Source organism: Corvus cornix, chromosome 1, assembly GCF_000738735.6.
Source record: "Corvus cornix cornix isolate S_Up_H32 chromosome 1, ASM73873v5, whole genome shotgun sequence".
NCBI classification, from domain to species: domain Eukaryota; kingdom Metazoa; phylum Chordata; class Aves; order Passeriformes; family Corvidae; genus Corvus; species Corvus cornix.
This window is the reverse complement of record NC_046332.1, coordinates 40,534,058-40,554,000: the sequence shown is the minus strand read 5'-3', so window position 1 is coordinate 40,554,000 and position 19,943 is coordinate 40,534,058. Positions and strand designations below refer to the sequence as shown.

Below are 19,943 nucleotides of genomic sequence, written 5' to 3'. Positions count from 1 at the left end.
CAAAATTGTATCCTTCTGTTCCACAAGAGAGGGCCAGGCAGTGGTTGCACCAATACTACAGACTTTGCATACCAGATGCTTGGAAATCCCATCTTTGTATTAGTTCTTTCTCTAACAGATTTGGGCTTTTTTTGCATATCATGAAATGAAATTGAACACTGTGCATTTGAATACCTACAGGGAGAAAATGGTGTATGATCAGGTAGTCACACAGCAAGTTTTGCTGTGCTAACAGGCGGAAATTATGTTTATTTTTCCTTGTATTTTATTCATATTTTGGATCAGCACGAAGCTTGAAAATACATGGCTTACACTATAAAAAATGGCTATATAAAAATGATAGAAAGAATATGTTCCTAAAGGGAGTTTAAAAAAAATTAAAAGGGAAGGACAAAAAGCTGCTTTATTTCCAATATAATCTATTTTAGCACATCAAAGCCCTCTGTCTATCTGTCTGCCTCTCTCCCCCTCTCCCCTGCGTTCCCTCCCCCACATTTAAGTATTGTTTTTTTATCCCTGAAGGAAGAGCTGGCACTATATACTGTACATCATTTCCTTATCTTGCTGATCAGCATTCATTCATAATTTAAAACATATATATAGTTTTCAGACTTATAGTTTGCACAGTTCTGTGTTTCCAGCTGCTGTAAGCTGAATGCAAGCTCCATGGAGCTGGAGTGTTCTGCACACACGGCCATTGTGTCATTCTTACATGGTCAGTCAGTGCCACCTCTCAGTAAAAAAAAAGAAATGGAGCTGACAAGCACGTTGGTGCCACTGGGCTGAGGGGAGAGGGACAAAAGGAGAACATGTCTTTGGATCCTTCTCAGATTGAAGTGGTGTTTTAAAGCTGGAGTAGCAGTGCAGTAGAGAAACAGTACTACTACAAAGGCAGAACCTAAAGCATTGTTTGCCCAGCATTGGAAGAGGAGAAAGCCAAGGAGGCAGAGGTCCAGAGTAGGCTGTGGAAAATACAGAGTAAGAATGAAGACTCAGGAAAAGATATAGTGCCTGCCTTTTAAAATTTGGGAGAACATGCAAGGTTTGATCAATTTGATCTTTAAAATATATAGCTGCCCAAGGCAAGGGGCTTAGACTAGATGATCTTTAGATCCCTTCCAATCCAAACCATTCTATAATTCTAATGGGCATAAATTAATACAGATAAAAATTAATTCCTGGCTGTGAATTTTACACAGCTGAGAGTTTGATGATGATCTGACCTGAATTTTCATTTATGATACCCTGCATAACACCAACAACTAAACCCCATGTGTTTCAACATCACAGGCAGCAGTTTGAACAAGCAGAAGAGTGTGAGATGGCTCACTATCATTGTCTAGTCCTTTTGCTTCAGCATTGTTTCTGCATAGTAATGCTACATAGGAAAAGTCGCCAGCAGGCTTGACTCCATTCTACATTTTGTGTGCATTTATGGATGCTAGTTTTTTAATAGGGTTGTTTAATATATACATTTTTCTCTGGGTGTAGGTACTAGAAACAGGAAAATTTGGACACTTTTAGCAGCCATATTGATGAGATGGTAGGTCCTCATTAGTGTATCCTCTTATCAAGATGTTACGTCCTCCTACAAAACCTGAGGATGAAGGTGCTCTGACTTTTACTTTATTACTATCAGGTATGAATAGAGTAAAATCTTCATCTTTCTCATCACCTTTTTCGATCACCTTTTTTCTCAGCTATTACAAAGCAAGCGTAAATATTCTCTTTATATTTAATGCTAGATTGTTTTATCTAGCTAGTTTGTTGTGTTGCTTAGTCTTCTCCTAAGTATACCTAATCAAAGCTCTCTCCCATTATTTGAGAAGTCAGTGCAGTCTAGTTTCTCTAGTTCTTAGAGGGACATGGCATCTCATCAGATCTCTGCACTGATATCCCCACCTACACCATCTTCTGGAAAGAAGTAATCTGTCAGCAAATAGAAAGTAGAAGAGAACAGCTGGGCAATGGAAAAAAGGAAATACTGAGTGGAGCTGTGACTGTGGCATCTCTATTTTTTTTTTTGTCAGCTGCCTCAGGTTAAGTGTACTATTTCAGGTGCTCTTAGTGATGTCAAGAGTTCTGGGGAGATTAGGAAGCTAATTGTTTTATGCAGGCTGAAATAGAGTGCTTAATACTGAACGAAGAAGAAAAGACAAATGTAGACCAAAAATGAAGAAAACTGGAGTGAAATTATACTATTAGTAAATGAAGATTTAAAATTCAAACTACAAATAAAATCTCAAGGTAGACTGTTAATCATAACAATCTTTCTATGGTTATTGCTACCCTTCTTCCTTTTGCTCATCTGCCATTTCTTATTATTCCTTTGTTGTATCACATGAGCAATGTTTCCTACTCATGACTTGATGTGCTGATCAACTCAGTATGATTCATATATGGAGTCCTGCAGGGCTTGGATAATTTTCCAAAGTGATCAAAGGGCTGTGAACCCTGTCATATGAGGAAAGGCTAAACATGACCCAGCAGTGTGCCCAGGTGGCCAAGAAGGCCAATGGCATCCTGGTTTATACCAAGAATAGCGTTGCAACCAGGATTAGGGCAGTGATTGTCCTTCTGTACTCGGCACTGGTGAGGCCACATCTTGAGTCCCTCTCGAGTCATCTCTAGTTCTGGGTCCCTCACTTCAAGAAGGACACTGAGGTGCTGGAGCATGTCCAGAGAAGGCCAACGGAGTGGGGGAAGGGTCTTGAACATAAATTCTGTAAGGAGCAGCTGAGGGACCCAGGGTTGTTTAGCCTGGAGAAAAGGAGGTTCAGGAGGGACCTTCTCACTCTCTACAACTCCCTGAAAGGAGACTGTAGCAAGATGGGGGTCGGCATCTTCTCCCAGGGAATGTGCAACAGGATGAGAGGACATGGCCTCAACCTGTGCCACGGGAATTTCAGCTTGGACATCAGGAGGAAATTCTTCACAGATAGGGTTGTTAAACTTTGGAATGGGCTGCCCAGAGAGGTGATAGTCACCATCCCTGGAGGTGTTTAAAGACAGTCTGGATGTGGCACTTGGTGCTCTAGTTGACAAGGTGGTGATGCATCAAAGTTTGGACTCAATGGTCTTGGAGGTCTTTTCCAACCTAAATGATTCTGTGGTTCTCTGATTCTTTAACTGGGTTTGTCCAGCCTTAAGAAAAGAAGGCCTAGGGGACACCTTATCACTGTGTTCCACTATTTAGAGGATGACTGCAAAGAAGATGGAAACTCCCTTTTTACAAGCAGTCACATGGAAAAGGCAAGGGATAAGTTACTCCTGGGGAGATTCTAATTGGACTCAAGAGGAAAATATTTCACAATGAGAAAAATTACCCATTGGCATTATCTATCAAGAGAAGTGGGGGACTCCCCACTGTTGAACACTTTTAAGATTCGGCTGGACAAGGTGCTGGGTCATCTTGTCTAGACTGTGCTTTTGCCAAGGAAGGTTGGACTGGATAGTCCTTGAGGTCCTTCCCATCCTGGAATTCTGTGATTCTGTGAGAAATGTCCATACACAAATTTCCAATTCTTGGAACAAATTAAATACTTAGAGACATCCTTGAGCAGTTTAAATGAATCGGAATCGGCAGTACTTTAAATCTCTTCTTGTGTTTATGGCCTGTATAGGTCAAGACTTTTTGTGCATTTTGTGATTTCTGCCATTTAGAACTTAAGATGGATATATTTTTGTTCTTTTACCTCTGATACTTAGTTTCTTAATGCTGGCCTTGAGTTAAATGCAGAGCTGCTATTTTGCTTAATTAACTTGAGAAATACTATGATTTTACAGGATATTAATGATAAGGTTCCAAAAATTACTATACTAATTAAATTAAACTTACTTCTTAGAGAATACACATTGAATGTCACTGAGTGGCAACCATATAGGTAAGAGTGTAATATTTTATTACACAGACTACAGTTCCATTTCTCAACCCTAAATTCAAAACAATTTCAAACTCCTGAAATGTTTTAAAAGAAATTGTAAGTCTGTTGTAAGTAAATTATAGACTAGCAACAAATAGCTTCACAAATTTATTTCCCTATGTGGGCTATTTCCTCTTTCTTAATCTTTAGAAGGAAAGTATCAATAAAAACATGCTTTTCATAGTACCATATTTGTCATTCTCTGTGAAAGTGTTAATTGTCTTTGAGTATTATAACCTCATAACTTGAGACATTAATCTATCCCCTTTCTAATCTTAAACCTAATAGGATAGCAGGTAGCTGGATCAGGTCCTGGAATAAACAAGTACTCAACTCTTTTATTTATTATGAGTGAATTTGTAATTTTCCCAGGCTGATTATCACAGATTCCTTGTTCAGCTGTATTGATAAATTATTGTGGTCTTCATTGTTTCAGTCAGCTTTCAGTCTGCAGTGCAGTGATTACATGCAGAAAAGGGTGAATTTATTTTCCAGGTAATATTTTCTGAGGTAGGATCAAAGAGTTTATTAAAACCGAGATGTGTTACTTCTGCTTTGCTGCTTTGTTTCTTTATGTTGTATACACCCCCCTTAAGGTGTGCATTGCTTGTTTTTCTACACAAAACCTGAGAGCATAGTGACCTTAAAGTAAGGGTCATAGTGTTCTGTCAAGAATAATACATCATCGATGCTTTTCACCTCATTACAGGGTAAGAGGAAGGGTAGTGAGATGTTAGACTTCTACTGGAAACCCAGTCCTTTTAATATAAAATGTCTACCATCAGTAATGTCTGATTGTCAGCATGATTCTGCATACCTAGTTGCAAAAATATTAAATTACAGAATTAGGTAGTAAGGAGAAAATCATAATATACTTGATAGTGAGATTAAATAGATTTTATTTTTTTTATTTTTAGAACACAAACACTGTAAACATAGTGTTCATATTACATTCAGAGTAATCTGAATGTAGGGGAACAGTGAGTACTAAAAAACTGCTTGAGTGGTTGGCTATCTTGAAATGAAGTAATGAAAATGTTACAAAAATGTGTGTGCTGTTTAAATATGCACAGACAGGTTTTAGTATTAAGAAAAGTAGTTATCAGAGTGGATTCGTATTATTTACCCATTACAGAACTAAGTGGAGACATTTATTTATCTTACAGCACAAACTTACCTGGGTATTTTGTAAAGAGCAAATGAAAAACTAAGCTATTGTGAAATCTCTCATTTTCCTTATGTCCTTAAGAGTTTTTATTAATTTGACATGGTCTCCTTATTGTAGATGGGAAAGTTTGCTGTGAGTTATTAACAGTCAACTCTCCAGTAGATAGGTAACAAGTGGACTTGTTCTGCTGGTGGCTGTTAAGCAACATAATTAGCAATAAACACATAAGCAATTCTGCAAACCAGTGTGACATTAATTCTGATACATTTAGTCACTTGGAAACATGGGTACTTATTAACTACTAACATTTCCATGTGATAAGCATTCTGTTTGGTTTCTTTCTTTACTTGTTCTCTGAACTGTAAAAGTATCTGAAGCCATTATTTCTGAAAATACCTGAAATCATTATTTATGAACTATCAAATGCATTGTTCCTTCTCTTTTCCTTCATGCCTACACAATACTTAGTGGGAAATTCCCAGCATGTCTACAACTATGTATAGTTTTGTTATGACAGAAATTGGCTCCGGGTCTTTTGGCATAATAAATTGTCTATTCTTTTGTGGTTTTTTGTTTTGCTTTTTTTTTTCTTGGTTCAGCTGTAACATAAGATGTAACTTTGTGTTTGGTTCTTTAGTAAGAAATCTCTAATCAGAAATATTTTTGTTCTTACCACAAATGATAAAATGAGCATATGATTGTTAGGGCACTTGACACTAAACTAATTAAACCCACAGTTAAGTTACGGGAACATGACCCCTGATCTCACTGCATGATGAGTGTTACTGTTTTTGCCACCACCCCCATGTCCCTTTCTGTCCCACTGTCATGTAAATCAGACCCTAAATGTCAGTATCTTTATTGCATTTTTTGGCCCTTTTTTCCCTAAGCCAAACTTGTATGGCAGAACTAATGATCTAGAAGGGTTTTCATCACCTTTGAGGATCTATTTAAAACAAATGTATTCCATGTAGTCACTTCTGCACGGATATGCCTTTTTGTTGAAACTTGTAGTATGTCACTGAGGGTCATTGTCTTTGAGCCTCTGAAGGTTTGGTTTTCTGTGTCTATAGGGTGCACTGCCAGAGTGTTTCCATGAAAGAAATTTGAAGACTTGCTACCTAGAGCTGTATATATTTCCGTAGCCATACCACAAGTATCTGTGCTTATTTTGGGAAAGCAGTTCAGCTATTAATTTGTTTTAGTCAGTGTTGTTCATACCACTGCAGTATGGAAATAACAATTGCAAATTCTGAGAAAGGGAAATTATGCTTTAGAAAGTGAAGTGTTTTCTAAGTGTTGACATCTGGTTTTACAGTATTTGTGGGTCTTTCACTCATCCCCTGGCCATCAAAACAGGGTTCAGACATGAGATGAAATGCTTTTAGGGAACTGGAGGAAAGGAGTTTCTGTGTGTAGTAATTAATTGTGTAGTAATTAATTACTAAAATTTTTGGTTTGGGGTATTAGAGAGTAAAAGAAGCAGCATACTTAATTGACATTAAATAGAAACTGAATTGTAGAGCCAGCTGGCTCAGCTGTTGGCGTATGACAGAACAGTGGGAATTGAACCAGAAAACACTTTATGAGGTTACTGTAACCTAGAATTCATGACAGTAATTTTAATGGGTGGGTGCTGTTCATTCCTTAGTGAAGGGAGTATGATACAGAGGGAGAAGCTCTTAGGAATTTTCCATGATTATTTCTCAATTACATAAATAGTCAAAAAATAGAAAACTTATTTTGAAGACAGTTCTAGTTTCCTTGTATAGATTAAGAGTGTAATCCAACACTAGTGGGAAATACTAGTGTTACTGGTTAATTCTTTTTAACAGATCAACAATTTCCTTTTTCAGGTCGAAAATTGAAAAAGTTTAACAAAATTAAGGTTGTGAGAACGTTAGATGTTGCACTCCAGCAGCCAGCAACTCTTCAAGATGAGAGCCAGTCTCTAACCCAGAGGCTGTCCTTTTCTCCAAATCAAGAAATACAGTTTCTTCCTCCAATGATAAGTGTTTTGCGAGGCATTGAGCCAGAAGTTGTCTATGCTGGTTATGACAATACAAAACCTGAAACACCAAGTTCCTTGCTGACCAGTCTGAATCATCTTTGTGAGAGGCAACTTCTTTGTGTAGTCAAGTGGTCTAAATTGCTACCAGGTAATACCATTTCTTATAAATAGTGAATTGTAGTTAAACAAATATTTCATTGGAGAAGCAGTCTAAAGAGAATATTATTGACTGCCTGTTAATTAATTCTTTACAAATTCCAAAATTATTAAGCTTCCACTTATCAGATAATGTAACTAATCAAATACATTTTAATAGGGAGGCACATTTGAAGGAATCCATTCAAATATTTAGATTTACTCCAGGAAACCACAGGAGCTCAGAGAGTTCCTATATGTGATTGTTATAGAAGCCTTTCTACCCCAACCCCTCTTACTCTATTATTTATTCATTTATTAATGTGGCAGTGAGATGCTGGTTCTCTCAGATATAAAAAAGGTTGTATTTCTGCTTCTGATTTATTCTTATTATTACTAGAAAGACGTCTTGAAAGTAACAAAGAAAAATTTTAACAAATAGTAGCAATTAGAACTAAGCAGCTCACAAACACTGCTAATGAGAAGTAACTAAATTTATGAAGATCCACGACTGGATTAAAAAAGAAATCCATGTGATGTAAGTATGGGTGCTCTATGGTGATAGAGATCAACCTGGTCACCCTGGGATATATAGAAATCAATATACTGAGCAGAAAGCCTGGAAAATACAGTTTAATGTGAGCTCAGTGTGACACTTCGCTGCTGCAGGAAGCAATAGTCTCTATCACTGTTCTTCCCATTGCAGTTGGCACTTACCAGACCTCTTGGGTGAATTGATTCATCTCACTAAATGAGAAGAAACCTTTTTTTTTAACCCTCTGTAGTTTTCTGATGTCTTCATGAACTGAACCAGTTCACTGAAGAGTAGCATGAGTGCCAAAGTTTGCTTGAAGGAGGTAACAGGACCTCGTGATGTAGAACAGGAGCACTGCTTTCAGTGGCAGAAAGCTGTTAGTTTGACTCAGATAATTTGTGGCAATCTTTAAATTTATCAAATAGCGAAAGTTATCAAACACAAGCACACAACTGAATATGATTCTCTTTAGCTGAATGCAAGAAAGGTATTTATATAAGGATGTTTTTGTATGACAGCTGCATCTCGTGTTAAGAAGAGTGATGTTCAAGCTATCGATATTAAATGAGAGTTGATTACAGTGATCATGTTACAAACTGTCATATTTTTACCAAAGGAAAATGAGATGCATCCCTATTCTTTGAAACAGTCATTTTTGCAAAAATAAATTTTGGTTTTAACATTTCAAAATACTGGATGAGAACAAAAAGACAAGAGGTTAACTATCAAAGTGAGACAGGCAGTTATTACCTAAATATCTGAGAGCTAAATCCCCAAAACCTCTTGTTTTTCTAGGTGTTCTCAGTTTGGTAGCTCAGATTTGTAATCTCAAAATACCTACTTAGCGGCTGTCTAAATGAGAATGATGAAATATTGTATCTTTAATTTCATTTCCAGGTTTTCGGAATTTGCACATCGATGATCAGATAACCCTTATCCAGTATTCCTGGATGAGTCTAATGGTTTTTGCAATGGGGTGGAGATCATACAAACATGTCAGTGGTCAGATGTTGTATTTTGCACCAGATCTAATCCTAAATGAGTAAGTAGAATGCTCTTGTATTATATGAATAACGTTTTGAACTTTTATGTGCCAATGGTAATGTGACTCCACTGAGGTCAAGATTTCATTCACTACTTGTTCTGTTTCAAAATTAACAGCAAAATCCTCTGACCATATCAAAGTTCAGTAACTTTGGGAAGGGTTTTGTGGGAACCCCAACTATTCTGTGTACACTCTCTAGCAAAAGCAGTTCAAATAGTATTTTAATTATCTAAGGGAAAAATCATAATAGTAAATAAAATAATAATTATGTCAGAAGATTTACTTCATCTGAACTGGACTCAAATTAATGTTTACTAAATGGAACTGTAATTTTTTGGTTTTGGTTTTTTTTTTTTTTTTGGGTGGTTTTCACAAATAGTTTGCATATAACCTACGTTCTCATTTGTGACACTTTTTGATAAAAATGATTATCTAAAGTGCATTTCTTGTTAGAAAAGTGCATTTGTTGTTAGAAAATGGTAAAAAAAATTTCACCAAGAAGGAATTTCAATATCAAGGAAAAATTACATGAGACTGCGCTTTTCTGCTGGGGAGGGGAAGGGGCTTTTTGGCTTGGATTTTCCTTCACTATGCTGTTTAATTTAGATAACCATCATTTCAGTCTTTGTCAGTTTTCCAGATCTGCAAATTAATATTCTCAGACTTGGAATTTTATATTCTTTGGTTATAGGGAGATTGCCAGTAACAGTAAAATGTAGTTTAATCCCTATATTTATCTTTCCTTAATACATTTTTCTTAGTTATTTTTTTTCTTAAAATACTAAAAGAACTGCTATGATGCAAGTTGAAAGTAAAACAGGTGTTTTTTAAGACATACTGTTTAAGGATTGAGAGGTGGATTTGCAGAAGATTTAGACACCGGATTTTAAAATATATAGACATGCAAGATCTTCCCAGTGAAATTCTTATAGAAGATATTCAGTAGAGCTGGCCCTATTGCTCCTGACCTTTTCCAGATGATTGTAAATCACTGTGAGGTTGTTGAGTAATGAATTCTCTCTTCTCCCATTTGTCTTAGTTGTGCTGTACAAATTGAAATACTTAGAAGTGATGAGATTGAAAGAACTTCTGACTGTCTTGTTGTCCCAGCATAGTCTGATACATTTTATGGTTACATTCAGAAGAAACATAGATTGAGATGGGTTTATGCAGTAATGTCATGTCTTAGAGTATCACGCCACTTGTGGACCACTCCTGGCACATTGTGAAGAGGACCTTAAGTACTTTGCTTTAGAATAGGGTTGCGATTTATGAACCCAGATTATAATCCACCAGAAACAGCTTCTTATTGTCAGCTCAAGAACATCTACACTGGTTGCTGACAACATATTCCTCTCTTGGTTATAGAACATGTCCTCAGGGTCATACTAGAGATGTTATAAACAAAGAGATATAAAAGGTGACTGATGCACTGAATTGTAGCTGCAACAATTTATTGGGAAATAAGTTAGCTTTTAGATCAGTAAAATGTAAACAACTTTGTTGTCTACAATGATATGTAAGCTTGTACTTTCACGTTCGCTTTAAGCAAAGGTAACTGCTGAACACTGCCAGAAAAGTTAACTGTCCTGGTCATGCATCCCCATGACTTTGGCTAAGCTGGACCAAACTCTCTCTGGCTGCACTGTCTAACAGATAAGGACTTTATATGCCTGAGAATTACCCCAGAAAAAGCCATTCATTAGCAGGTGGTGGTGATCCCTGACATGACTCACCACATAGGAGTTCAGGCACTAATGCCAGAATCACAGGAGTGTGTGCCTAGAGGTAGAAAGAGATAATGGAAATTCCTTCTGCAGGGTCATCACACACCATAGTTGTTTCATAATTACCATGGAACCACAATCCAAAGCTTGTGTCACAGCCAAGCTGTCATATAGTGAACGGAGTTGTTATTCTTCTCAGGAAGGACGTGTTTCGTAGCATCAATTTCAGACCAAGAAAGCCGGGAGTGTTAGTTTGACAAAGATTTCATAGTGTTAACACCCTACAAAGACTTCCTGTTGCTTGCATTTTGCAGTGTCTAAAAACGTGGGTAAGAACAGCATTTAAGCTGCTAACCCTGAAAGCTGCTATTGCTCTTCATACATAATAATTAGGAAAAGATGCTACCAGAAAGTATTAGAAAGGAAGGTTTAAAGTAGATGTAGAAACAAGCCCATTCAGGTCTAATACATTAAATTTCTATGTTTATGTCATTTAAAAGCTGGTACAAGATATCAGATATTGAACAACAGTGAAATAATTTTCATTCAAGATAACAGTAGTGCTTTAAATAACAACAACAACAACAAAATTAATGCATTGAAAAAAGTCTCTTTTTAATGGAAAATATCTTCTGTTTTGATTGCTGAGGTTACTATCTGCAGTCAGGTTATAAGGCTGATCTGAACCCCGTAGCAGGTGGGGGAGGAAAACTTAATCTTCCCGTTGTTGTTGTACCTAATTCATCAGGATTGGGATGCAACCTTTTAAAATTAGTCCAAGTTACTGGATCATCAGGTTAATGTGGAGTGAATTCAGTCTAGATTAGAAATTTTGTAATGCTATTGTTGCAGTCATTTCAGTTGAAAATACTCTCCTAATAAATATATGCAATAATATATACTCAGTATACCAATATCACAAAGAGAAAAGCAGTATTGAAGTGCTGCAAAAAACCCTGCAGTTTTATGTATTTCCTGTGTGATTTGTTCTGTTACTTCTGTGGGAGTTTAGGAGAGGTTGTATTAATGTCTCTGTTTACTTGGCATGTAACATTTTTAACTGTTTCTTTAGTGTCATGGCATGCTACAAAATAATATCATTGCTACTAGAAGTACCAGGCTAGGGTTGCTACAAAGTATTTTGTTGAAGAGGTTTTTGCCGAAGCTGAGAGCAAGTTTTCCATAGACTTTCAGGTTTGTCTTCAGTTCTACGCTTTGAAATCTTTACAGAGATGCAAGAATCTATCAACATCTAAAATACAATAGTATTTTTTTGTATTTTTATGATTTGGGTATTTTTATCATTTGCGTATTTTTATCATTTGGGTATTTTTAATTAATAAACTCCCAGCACTTTTGGTGATTAGCATTAAGTTTTGATATTCTCCAAGTTTTGGTTTTTTTCTGGGCACCAGTAACAGATTAAACATTCAAAATAATAGCACATTCATTACAATTAAAAAAACTAGCATTGAAATAAAAAATTCAGAAAATTGTATATGTGTATAGTCTCATCTTTAATTTTTGTAATGTGATAATTAAACTGCTAACAAGACCTTTCTTTCAAGCAGGTAGGACTGGAGTCATTCTTTGTCTCTGTTTTCATGTTTTTTAATTTATTTTTTTTACCTTTTCTGGGTGTAAGACAGAGGATGAAAGAATCATCATTCTATTCCCTGTGTCTATCCATGTGGCAACTCCCACAGGAATTTGTCAGACTTCAAGTTAGTCAAGAAGAGTTCCTATGTATGAAAGCGCTGTTACTTCTCAACACAAGTAGGTTCTTTTATTTCTTTGTAACACATCACTACTAAAAGAGTTTTAAGCCGTGCTGTTTAACTTGACAATCACTAAGCTTTCTGGCTTAACAAATGGAAGTGTCCTAGGATGAATGTTAATATTCCAAGTCTTAAAAATATTTTTTTCAAATGTTTATAAAGAACAAAGAATTTGTGATTCGTTGTTGGTTTTATTGTGTATAAAGACATGAGGGAAATGTTGGATCCCTTTTGACATATGGCTATTTCAAAACAACTGTGCAGTATTTCTGCCTGGAAACATCAGTTCAAGTGACTCTACACAGATTTAAAAATCCCCAACTGAACCAAAACAACCTAAAAAGTATTAGAATGTATTTAAAAATATTTAATAAATTATCAGGACTGAGGGCTTTATCTTGACCAAGATCTTAAAGCACGTTTGCTCAAAAGAATTAGGGAAGTGGGCATGACAAACAATACTAGCATTTATTCAACTTTTTATAGTTATAAATAGGTGAAGTTTAGCACAGATATAAACAAATGGAAATGTTTTTCTTTGGTTTGTTTCTCTGGAAACAAAATCCATGGTCACTTTTAATCACACGCATCTTTTAAAGAATGCAGCATGCAGCTGCGTTCCACTTTACATAGGAAATGTGGTAGCTGATGAACTTATCTTCCAAAACCTTCTTTGAAATACCAAAATTTACATCTTCTGAGGCCATAATTTTTAGTTATGAATCCCCAAATAAAAAGTTTTAAAATTATACAGATGCTGTTAGAAATGAGAATTAGCACTTCTGAAAAATATAGTTGAAAGTATGTAAAAGTTTGGTTCTCAGCACACGACGGAGTCAGAGGAGAGATGTGCAAATTCTGCATAACCTGCTTCTTGGTTTTACAAAGTTTAAGTAATTGATAAGGAATTAAATTTAGTCCCTCTCAATCTGTACTTGGCTGGTATTTGCATAAACCCATTCTTTAAAAAGAAACTGGTCTCAGCAGAGAATAAGTTTAAAAATATTAAATTTAGCTCATATGAACATAGAAATTACTAAAAGAATAGCAAAATACCATACACTCTGCTAAAGCAGTAATGTAGATAAAAATTCCTCTCTGATATAACTCCAGTTTCTTTGTTAGAATGTGTATGTATTCCTATTTTAAATGTTTTCCATCTTGTTTTCATCATAAATAAACTCCCTTGTCTATCATCTGGAATTTCAGTTAAATTTAGATAAATTTGTGGTATTTCAGCTATCTCTGTCCCAGAAAGTTCATATCAAATTCAGAAAAGCATTACAATTGTTGGTCCAATCCTTCTCATTTCTGAGTGCATCAATTTAACAGAATTCATCAAGTTGCTGTTTATCAACTGCGCTGCACTCAGAAACTATTTTTTTAAGATGACGTGTTTATGCATATGCAAGAAATTACTTTAAAAAAAAGAAAGTATTTCTACCTGTTCTGATAAATTTTGCTTTTTGTTCTCTCCTGCATTTATTGTCTTATAGGAAAAAACAATTTGTCAGATCTTTGGGAAAAGGAACACACCTAACAGTTGTTGCTGAGACATTTAGTAAACATTTGGTACTGTATAAATATAATTCCATGAAAGTATTTTCAAAAAGCCATATAACTTCATTGTTGTTCTAAAGTGTTTTTTTTTAAGATTAATTTTATTTTAGTCATGATATTCATCTTAATCCTCTTCAAATGTGAAAGTACAGCCATTTCAGGCTTTTGTATACTAACAGTAAATCAAGTCTAATCCTTTAGTTTCTCACTGTGTCTTCCGTTCATTTTATTATTTAGATGAACTGGTTTTGACTTTTTTAGGTAATTGCAAAGAAACAGTAATTTGTATTAAACTGTCAGTCTCAACACATTTCTAATTCTGAATGCACCCCCAGCCTAAGTTGTAACATTATATTTGATTTTACAGTTTTTTCTTTGAGTTGGCTGAGGCTTAAATGTAAGGCTTTCCAGACTTCTGATTTAAAGGAATTTCTAAATCTTGTTGCATAAGATTTCTGCTCAGTTCGTGCCACTGAATAAAAGCATCCTCATTCTTTACATATGATCAGGGGAAGGGAACAGCTGTTTAAATTGTATTTGTCCATGTAAGTTTTCACTCAAATGGATAGCTTAGAGGAACTTTTTGTTTTTAGGCAGGAATGTGACTGTCTTTTTGCAGAATTTTGCAGAGGAAACAGGCCATTCATTGATGGAAAATACCTTTTAAATTAATTTGCAGGGGAAGTATAAAGACTTAATTGCTGGTTTAGAGATGTAAGTCATCTAACCCTAAACTCCATGAGAGTCACTTTATATGAAAACATTCCTTAGTTCTCTATAAAGCTGCTGTTAAGAAATGTCCAAAACCATACAGGCTTTGAAAATTAAGGTATTCTTTTCCCATGACACTATCTTATCATTAGCAGCCACTTACAGGTTCATTTCTTGATGTTCTCTCCATGTCCTCATTTTGATCCTCACACCTGACCTTTTAGAGAAGAGGGAGTTCAAATGCAATTTCTCCTCCTTGCTAATTTTTCTAAAAAGCTGTTCACCTTTAAGACTCTGATCTGTTCTGCTAAGAGAAGGAGGTTCAAACAGGAGGCCTGAGCCCTGGCAGCTTTACTGTCTGCACTACTTTAGAGTTGTTAGTTCATTCTTTGACTCCATTTTGAAGCACTCCAGCTAGATCTCTCTACCATAAATTTGCTGTGAAGAAGGCAGACCCTCAGCAGTGTACACATAAGTCAGTCCATAACGTATTTCCTCAAAGGCAGGAGTGGTTCTTTTAGGCATAATTTTTTTTCCCAGCAAACACCTATAACTGAAGCTTAGGGATATTTCCAGACATAGGCAATTAGCAAAATGAGCTGATTGTTCCTGGTATATCCTTTTAACTAATTGTATCACTCTTTCTGGAGTAACTCTTGAATGGGAAGAAGTACCTGGCACATAATAATGCATTGCACTGTACAGCATGAAATACTTTAAATTTTTCCTTTACTTTAAATTTTTTTCATTGCCTTCAGAGTAAATTGTAGCCCAACTGTTATTTGTTTTTAGTTCCTTTGGAAGGTCTAAGAAGTCAAAGCCAATTTGATGAGATGAGAACCAGTTACATCAGAGAACTGGTGAAGGCAATTGGTTTGCGCCAGAAAGGCGTTGTGGCCAACTCACAGCGTTTCTATCAACTTACAAAACTGATGGATTCCATGCATGATGTAAGTTTGTGTGTTAGTGTGTTTTGCTTTTTATGTAAGAAGGAACTGGTATTTCTTAAAATTAATTTTATGGAAGGGAGTAGTCAGCGTTGCTAAACAGCAGAAGAAAACAACAACATATTTTTCCTTTATTGTAGATATTTGTGTGAATATATGGCTATATATTCAGCATCTGTGTATGTATTGTGCACATATTTTATGGCATACAATATGGAAGTATTTGTGAAACATGCATTAGAGTGCTACCATTTTGTTTCATTTTTGTGTAACATAACCAGTACAGTTGTGGGCTTTGGTAGGGGTGGTGTGTAGGTGTGTGTGAGCACGTGTGTATTTGTTCAGGAAAATAATGTGAGGAATAGGCAATTCAATTGCAAAGTCAGATTACTTAGCTAAGAATTACTGAAAGGCAGCCAAGATTGGCTTTGCAACCTTAGTTCAACTGGTTTTATGTGTATATTCTCTACCACTTTTTCAGTATCTGTCTATGTTTGGGAATTGAGTAATCTTTTAGAATTCTAGATACCAAGCACTTTTGAGCTTGATGTTGGTTGTGAGGAGCTTGCAGGGAGTTCAAGGTGGACAGGATCTTTGCATCTTTATATTCTTCAGAACTCAGCAAATCTGCATTTTATTTTAAATCAATCTCTTCATTTCAAATGCATACAGTAAAATAATCTGTGAGGGAGAGAAAGAGGGAGAGGCTTGCTGCAAAATAGCAAAGTGATATTTGGTCCATGGAGTATCTTCGTTCAAGTCCTGTTTCAGGTCAGGCTGGTAAAGTGATGGGAGATACAAGGAAAAGAAAAATCATCAGACTGGAGAGATTCTGTGATGTTAAAGCCTAGGGTAGCAGAAAGAGTACAATATTTGACAACATAATGGTCACTGGTCTGAAATAAAAATTGGAACCTCTCAGAGGGGCTAGAAGAGATGTAAAAGTCACATGTTGAGCAGTTGCTTTCAAGGAATGAGAGTCTGTGGAATTCAATGTTTGCAGCATACAGGGATATGATCATAATGAAAACCATGTCCAAGCTCACAGGTAAGCAGTAAATGCTGTCCCTCAGAGCACTGTTTAAATAGCATGTAGTGGCCAAAGCACTGACTCTTGCCTTGAGTGTGAGAATAAGATGAAATGTTGAATGCTTGCGAAGCAGTTGCCATTGTTCATCGCATATGTCATGAGTGAGGGTGATACTGCTTGGTAATATTAGTGAAGCAGTGGTTTTATATAACATGCCATAGCTATGTGTATGATTTTTGTCATTAATAGGGAATGACAAGTACCCTCATTATTGATTCAAGAAATGACAGGTATAGAATGATGTCAGCTGATGAATGTATGAGATAAATGATTGACAGCATGTTTCTGTGGCTGCATTACTGTTAGCCTGATTGATCATGTTTGTATTTTATTAAATCCAGCTGGTGAAACAGCTCCATCTCTTCTGTCTGAACACATTTCTCCAGTCCCGTGCACTGAGCGTTGAATTCCCTGAGATGATGTCAGAGGTGATTGCTGCCCAGCTACCGAAGATTCTAGCAGGGATGGTGAAACCTCTTCTCTTTCACAAGAAGTGAAATGTCTTTTCTCTTATCATAGAGATGATATCTGCGTCATTTGTTGTTTGTTTATTTTGGTCAAGATTTTGCAATGTCAGGACTTCAGCATATTTGACATACTTACCCTGCCGACTGCTTTATACCTGTGACACACAAAAGCCATTCAAGCTTGATGTACATATTGTGAGCTCCTGATTCCTTAATTGCAAAAATCACAACAGTCATAAGAAATGTTTTGTAAACTTGTCTAAGCTGCTTTTTAGATATACATATGAATGACAATGAATAGACTTTCCAGATTTCTAACAACAGTTATACATTTTTCTTACACATTGCATGCTCTTGAATTTCTGGTATGACATGGCGCAAAATTTTTACTTTAGTATATTGTGTGCGTGGGTACATGTGGGCATGTGCATAATATAAGATTTTGGAGGAATTAAAATAAATATTGCCCACATTTTCTTACAGATATTTCACTTTTTATTACTGCAATGCCATAATGAGTAACTAAAGTGCTAGGCATAGAGAATACATTCATAATCTCATCTGTGTCATGTTGCATTGAAACTCTAAGTCCAGCATACTGTTTTCTGCAGCATTTGGTGGAGCTCTTCTTCAAAAATCAGAAAGTTTAGGAAAATTATAGTGTGTATTATACCAGAAGTAATGTGTATGCAAATCCACTAAGCTTTGGTTTGTGTTATTTTTCCTTAAAAGTTCAGCACTTACTAAAGCTAAATCACTTAGCTGTAATCTTAAATTCATCAACTCTTACATTCTGTATTTCAGAAGCTTTAAATAGAGATGTTTTCACTGACTGCAACTCTTAATAAGCTTAATGTTTTGAATTCCAATGCTGAACACAAAATCAGCCATTAGCATCAAATTATAGTGACGTTGGATGCAAAAAGAAGTGGAAAATATGACTGCAAACATTTTGATACACATCAGACTCATTTCAGTATAATTTAGTGGAGCTACATATTTTGTATTTTAAAAGCATACCATTATAATTGAGGTAACTGCAAAAAGGAATTGGACTAAATTAGCTTTATACCTTCAAGAAGAATGATATGTTTTACCATAGAAATGAATATTCAACTGAAAAATTATAATGTAGTGTTGTTTGTTCCTATGATATGGTTATGAAGGAATTCATGCATATAAGGCAGCAAATTGTAGATATATTCAAACAACAGACGAACAGATAAACCTTAAGAAGAATTTATGAGTCCATTAAAATACGCTAAATTTTGCCAGTTGCTAGAAATGATACGTAAATGTAGGAAATGGTGAGTCTTGTTTGGGTACTTCTGGCCCTACGCTTTTGCTTTTGCCCATGACTTGTTAGATGCCCCCACTGTGTGCCTGCGTCCTGCTGGTGGTGTGTAGCTTGGTCTGTACAGACATATCCTTGTCACATGAAACAAGGCCCCTGGGATGTAAGTTCAGTATCCCCAGCTAAATCAGGGTGTCCCTCACTAAAAGGGTAAGTGAAGTGGCTAATTGGTAAAAATTACATCTTGGTTCTTGAAAAATTTGTGGACAACTGACAAGTACAGGTATGTCTAAGGGTGTCCTTATGGGTCAAAATTTCCTAAAGCCAACCAAGAAGAAGCTACCTTACAGCTGGGAATAAAAATATTTTTTGTATTCCCCACATAGTAGTACAAAACCCACTAGAGCTGGTGCAAATATGTGACCCTAGAAAAGTGGTATAGACAAACTTTTGTGCTAGTTGACTAGGTTTGTCAACTCTAACTGCTCAGGCAAGCAATGTCTTTCATATTCAATACAGTCTGACTTTTAACTGTGATCCTTAAAGCAATTAAGTTTTAATAAATAGCACAAAATTCTTTATTTCTACATCCTGAAGTTTTATTTTCTTTATTTTGTGTTTGCATTTAGTAAATGTGATGCTCAGTAAAGAAGTCCATTTCATCCATTCCACTTTCATGTAACAACAGTACTTCCATGCATTCTTTTGGAATTTAAGTATTGCCACATGATTTACCGCTGAGAAAGCAGACCATCTACTGGTTACTGTTTAGATTAAACTGATAACAGAAACTTCCCACACTAAAAATTACTCCTCACGACCCTAATTCTGAAATTAGAGGACAGAGCAGGCAGTATGTTTGCCTTAGGAATGCATGGATCTGCCTACATCTGCCTTTTACTCAATCCTTAAGTGGCTGACAGGTCACCATGTCCCATAAACATGGCAGATTAGTCTGAAATGCATTATATTTGTCTCAAAGGCATAATCAAAAAGGAAGAAAAGATACCTTTTGGGAATAGATAACAAAGGTTAAAAACATTTTCAAATAGTGTTTCTTAAAGTTCTCTAGCTCAGAGAAAAAATTCCCAGAACTTCCTGGCCATGATAAATGGACTACACAACAGAGAATGATTGGCTGATTGTGTCTGCAATAAGAGTCTGAAAGTCCTGTGATCATTATATGATTGTCTGAAGTTCAAAAAAAATGAGAACTTCCGGCTATAAGCCCAGTTCATAAAATGGCATTTAGTGTCCATTTTGATACTGTCATTTGCTCTGGGTTACACAGACACCACGAACAGTGGAAAAGGACCCGGGGGTGCTGGTTGACAGCAGATGAACATGATCCAGCTGTGCCCAGGGGGCCAAGAAGGCCAATGGCATCCTGGCCTGGATGAGCAATGATGTGGCCAGCAGGACCAGGGCAGTGACCGTCCCCCTGTACTCGGCACTGCTGAGGCCACACCTCCAATCCTGTGTTCAGTTCTGGGCCCCTCACTGCCAGAAAGACATTGAGGGGCTGGAGCGTGTCCAGAGAAGGGCACCGGCG

The 19,943-nt window shown here is 36.3% G+C and overlaps 1 protein-coding gene across 1 annotated transcript in view; it reads left to right on the top strand.

The window, feature by feature from the left end:
• PGR (progesterone receptor) overlaps positions 1-18,978 on the top strand; it is a 33,839-nt gene extending 14,861 nt beyond the window's left edge. Inside the window, exons 4-8 of the mRNA XM_039564168.1 lie at positions 6,948-7,250; positions 8,670-8,814; positions 12,190-12,320; positions 15,386-15,543; positions 16,972-18,978. Coding sequence (XP_039420102.1) covers positions 6,948-7,250; positions 8,670-8,814; positions 12,190-12,320; positions 15,386-15,543; positions 16,972-17,127 — 893 coding nt within the window. The 3' untranslated portion in view covers positions 17,128-18,978. The remainder of the gene's footprint in view (positions 1-6,947; positions 7,251-8,669; positions 8,815-12,189; positions 12,321-15,385; positions 15,544-16,971) is intronic.
• Positions 18,979-19,943: the final 965 nt, after the last annotated feature.